Consider the following 5,663-nt stretch of genomic DNA (forward strand, 5'->3'; position numbering starts at 1 on the left):
TTTATTTACCCTCGCCACCGGTTAAAAACCATATGGGCGAGCATATGCTTCATTTATTAAAGGGAAAACACTTTATGTAGTTAATATCTGCATATGTGACTAGTGAGTACAATATTTCCTGCCCCAACAATGCAAATTAATTGCACTGAATGGGACCGGAAAACGGTGGGATTACATCCCACACTAAGATTAAAAAGCTGTATTTAAAATTTAAACTTAAATTAAAAAGGGGGGAAGACGCTTATACACGGACGTCTTCTATATAGGGAACAAAAAAAAACCCTAATAGTTATGTTTAATGATAGCTTCATTTATTGCAAATCATATTTATAATGTTAAAACAAGTATTAAAAGGGGGGAAGACGCTTATACGCGTACACCTTCTATAACAGACCAACACAGTTAAATTTGTAGATCTTAGTTTTTATTAAACTTTATTTAATACAAGAGAAGGTTTTTAAATATAAACCTTAGCAACACGTCTGAGAATATAGTTTTTTACAAATTGGCCATCATTTAATGCAAATACTTTACGTGGGGAGAACAATGCAGAAACGATTTTGACAGATAGCGCCGAACCACGTTTAGTAGGTAAATTTTGATTGGCCAAAAAATGGTGTGATTTGTATGGCTAATTAAGGATAAGATATGATTGGTTGATAGTAAACAGATTTCATTGGCGCATTTACTATCCGATTTTGGAGCTTAGCTTGAAGAATTTTGTGGTCTAGACCACGTGGTCTCTGTATTGACATTTCTGCACTGTCTCCCATATAATGCTAAAAATAGCAACATCGGTGTCTGTTGGAGACCAACCACGACACCGCTGTTTAAATGTTTAAAAACAAGGAGGGGAATAGTACTGATACAATTGGTACATGATCTTATAAGAATAACAATGATATTCAGTAATTATATTGTTATTCTAGACTCTCTATTGACCTATACAAAAAGAATATAGAGAGATAGAAAAATTATACCCTAAAATGGCTATTAATAACTTGCTTGGTTACCTACAATGTGATGAGTACTGCCTTTTAGAGAAGAAAAAAGCTGCCTCATACTTGTTCTACTCAATGAATTGACGTATGCTCCATTTTTGTCATTGAGTAGATCACAGTATAAACTGTTTTATAAAATATTTGTTTATATGGGTACAATCTTATATGGAGTCTTTGCTAACATTAAGGTTGTCTTTAAGAAAAAAAGAACAGCATTATAATCCATAGGGACTTGTTATGCTAGTTTTGAAATAGAATAAGACATCCTTAATGTGATGAAGTCCTCTTATTAACAAATAAAAGGTATAAAATGGAGTCTTTATGTGACATTGTAGGTATCATGTAGCCACAACCCAATTTTGATTGATCATGTACCAGGGACAATAAAAATAAGTGATAGTGTACAGTCAGTATTTAAGAAATATGTACTAAAATATATTAAAAATGTAAATAAATAAGCAATATATAGTTGTCTCACCGTTTTACGGCCACTTTTTAGGACCACTTTTAAAATTTAATTACATGTAATAAAAGAAACAATTGATTATTTACAATAAAAAGTGTCTGACCTGTACACTATTACAACTTTAAAAAAAAAATATATTTAATGGAGCTCATAAATATTATCACAAGAATAGAACAAACTGAAACAATAAAGTAATGATGGCAACACCCATTGGCAGGTATATGGAAAATTTGTACACCTATATGAATATACCATATTTAACATTAATAAAGCTGGCTCTCTTGGAGCCAAATGATAATTAGATGAAATAGAACAATACCAATTAAAGTTGTTCATGGAGGAAATATGCACCCAAGGAAGGACAAACCACAAATTACCTTAAAATAGCACCATTAGAATAGGTATTAAACTAATATCAAATTACCAATATATCTATGTGTATTTCTACTATATGGAAACAGTTAAATATTTTGTTAGGACAGCAACGGGTCAAGTTTCCCTGAGGTACGGCCTGTCCACACGCTCAGTTCAGCCCGTCCCATATCTGTCCCTATCAAAATCTAATTGGAATATTTTATTTAACATTTAAATTCTACTCTGGCACCCAGGTTGGTAAATAATGTAAACAGATTTCAGTATTTTTATGTACAATGTTGGTTTCCCCTCTGACAGGTTATATTTATTATGTTTCTATGTATATAATTTCATTTATTACAGTAATTGGGGGCACTTTGCCATTTATTCTCCTTAAAATTCATTTGTAATACATTTCATATGTTCCTTAATAGTTGAACTTAGTAGGATTATAGAGTAAAACCAACAATAACCCAAAAATTCAAGTAGTGGGAGGACAACTCCTACTTGTACCAGAAATTTGCATTTTCTAGCTATAATTCTTATTTTCCTCCTATCCTATTATCAAATATTATATTAAACTTGTTAAAGTTACATATTTATATCCTAAATAGATCATATTATAACCATTTGATCTTATTATGGCCATTATTAATTATATCAAACAACAAATTTAAAAAATAGACATCATTAGTCCAAATTTGAATTGCTTCCCTTGTACTATTATCTGAAATTTAGTGATTTAGATATTAAGTATATGTGTCATAGGTAATTGGCCATATCTTCTTTAATTTTTAATGGATTTTGATGGAATTTTCTTTATTATCTCATTAAGAGATTACTCTTAATTATTATAGTGATGTGACATTTATAAATAAAAAGCTTATCCCTTTGGGGGAGTTTAAGTTGGTAAGATATTTTTGTTTATTGTTAAATTGACTATTGGCCACATATTTGATATGCTGTATAGGGAAATATCTATAATTTTTTTAATAAACCACAAAAATTAATGAAAATTCTTTTAATTAGACTCTTAATGGTGTTAGTTAATTATTATTAATTAATAATATAGATATTTCAACTGTATTTGGGTTTTATTCTTGGTTTTACTGGGTCATATTATGTCAATAAATAGAGATTTCACTGATTATCATAAATATCTCTATTATAAGTAATATACTGTCATAGATGTTAATTAAGCATTTTTTGTCTAAACTAGCTTATAATCAAGTTTAAATCTAATTGTTTGAGTTTCCACTTAGCCATTAGTAAAAATTGGATACTTATTTAATATATTTGATGTTGTCAGAACTATAAATTCATAACAAGGAACCAGTATCAGGGGACTGAGTATGCAAACTGGGTCCCATTAACACCTAATAATAAATTAAATTGAGGTATACAAATAATGCAGTCTTTATATTAATGTCAGAGGGGATGGAAGGTGGGATTTTACATTAAAGGCCAATCATGACTTCATATGTGAATATGACTGCTGGGATCAAGGTCACAGTTATATATGAATAAAAATTAACATTAAAGGCCCATCACTACTATAATTAGTGATATGGGTTATTATTTTTTTAAATTTTGTCTGTTAGACAACAGTTAAGAATGAACAACTCTAAAGCTTTAAAAATATATACTGAGTCTTTCTTTGGTGGGTTTAGTATATTTTTTGTGCTATATCCCAAACCTATAGCACCAAGTGCTGACCGCAGTTCATTTCTATGGTCCCTGAACTGGTCGCATTCATGCAATAGGTGGGATATATTGTATCTCACTCCACATTGGGCACAATTGGGGCTCATTTTCTTGATATATTGGCCAGAATCCCCTGGTAATAAAGTTGTGCCCAACCTCAGTCTTGTTATAGCCCTATCTATTTTTAGATTATTTGAATATTGAACTGGGTGACTGAGCCCCACTGAGCTATTTATATGTTTCCTCTGATCCTGGCAGGAATTAGATTCAGTCTGCCACAAGTGAACTATATATTTTTTAATTTTGGAATATATCTCAGTGGGGGAGAGTGAGATTGATTCAGTGACACTGTTGAGGTTTAAGCCCATTTTGGCCGCCCTGTCTGCCTGTTCATTGCCTGAGATCCCTATATGTGCTGGACACCAAACTATGGTAACCTGTTTTCCTAGGTTTAGGACTTTATTATATAGTAGAATTATTTCATTTAATAAGTCTGGTCTCGACTGACTATTGTTGGATTTCAGTGAGATCAGTGAAGAAAGTGAATCCGAGAAAATGACAGCTTTTGTTATATCACTGTCATGAATCCAGCACATAGCATTTCTAATAGCAAGGAGCTCGGCGGTATAGATGGATGTATTATTAGTTAACCTATCAATTTTTTTATATTGTATGGAAGGTATTACTACAGCCGAGGCAACCCTGCCAGAGTCCGGGTCCTTTGATCCATCTGTATAAATGTGTGTTTGACCTATATATTTGTTAATTAATATTTTTGTTTCTGTATTTGCGAGATGCGGCAAATCAGATTTGTTCACTTTTTCTTGTAACGTAATGTCAACCTCAGGCAAGGTTAGGGTCCATGGCGGAACCTCCATTGGCCGCTTCTCAACAATGTTTGAATCCTTAATACCACAGTCCTCCGCTAGGTCCTGCGTTGCAGCACCAAAGGGGAGGGCTGGGTCTTTAAACCTATTAAGTTTATAGTGGCCTTTTCCCAGCAGTCCACGTACCGGGTTGTCTGCCGCAGAGGCTCGAACCCGGGTATAATATTTTAAAGTTTGGGATTTCCTCCTTATTGATAGGGGTACTATACCGGCCTCCATCTCCAGGTCCCTTGCTGGTGTGGAGTAAAGGGCCCCAAGGGCCAATCTGAGAGCAGTGTTTTGTACGGTATCGAGTTTATTTAGATGTGTTTTTTTAGCACAAGAATAGATCTGAGCACCATAATCTATCTTTGAACGTATTAAGGATTTATATAGGAGTAATAGGCTATTCTTATCAGTCCCAAAATCAGTGCCTTTTAACATCCTCATGACATTTAAATCCTTTTTACATCTGTTGACCAAATCCTTGATATGCGGCCCGAATGTTAATTTTTCATCTAAAAGTAAACCTAGAAATCGGACCGTTTTAACAAAATTAATGGGTGTACCACCTAAAGATACGTTCAAATTGTGCTTTTTTTGATTACCAAATACAATACCCACAGTTTTAGTTTCAGATATTTTAAAGCCCCATTTTTGTGCCCATCCCCATAGAGAGTCCATGCCAGCTTGTGCATCCTTGGCTAGCTTAACCAAATTGGACCCAGATTTCCAGGTGCTGGAATCATCAGCAAACTGGCTAATGACCATACCAGAACCAGAGAGAGATTCTGGTAAGCCGTTAATTATAATAGAGAATAATAACGGCGAAAGAATCGAGCCCTGGGGTGTGCCACGCTCCACTGGCCTACTTTCAATCCGAATTAACTCTGAGGTTATAATTGATTATAGCCGAGGATGTTCCGATTGCCAAAATGGCAGACTATTGAAATATTTTTAAAAATAAAAGAAAATTTTATTGAATATCTTGAAATAGAATTCAACAAACAGTTCTGGAAAATGATCACTTATTAAAAAGAAGAAATATCTCATTCATGTATGATTTTTCCGATAAATGTTAAGTACCGTGACCGGGCTATAAGGCAGTTATGGCGCTCCATAGATATATTTTGCCAGTCCATGACACCTGGTTACTATTTATAGTTTAATGTTCATTACAGTTAAGTCAGTGCATTTTAAATTTAGTAATGACCGAGGCAACCAAAAGTTGACTTTTTGTTATAGAAAGATTGCATAGAGTAAAATATGAAG

General features: G+C 33.4%; 1 protein-coding gene across 1 annotated transcript; it reads right to left on the bottom strand.

Annotated features, from left to right (window-relative positions):
• Positions 1-3,467: 3,467 nt before the first annotated feature.
• On the bottom strand, positions 3,468-5,162 carry LOC132735901 (uncharacterized; the record flags this gene model as incomplete). Its single annotated transcript, XM_060722933.1, has 1 exon — positions 3,468-5,162. A coding segment is annotated over exon 1 (1,695 nt), but the record flags the coding sequence as incomplete, so codon positions are not given.
• Positions 5,163-5,663: the final 501 nt, after the last annotated feature.

This window comes from Ruditapes philippinarum, unplaced genomic scaffold (genome assembly GCF_026571515.1).
Source record: "Ruditapes philippinarum isolate M1 unplaced genomic scaffold, ASM2657151v2 ctg20873_1_1_1_1, whole genome shotgun sequence".
NCBI classification, from domain to species: domain Eukaryota; kingdom Metazoa; phylum Mollusca; class Bivalvia; order Venerida; family Veneridae; genus Ruditapes; species Ruditapes philippinarum.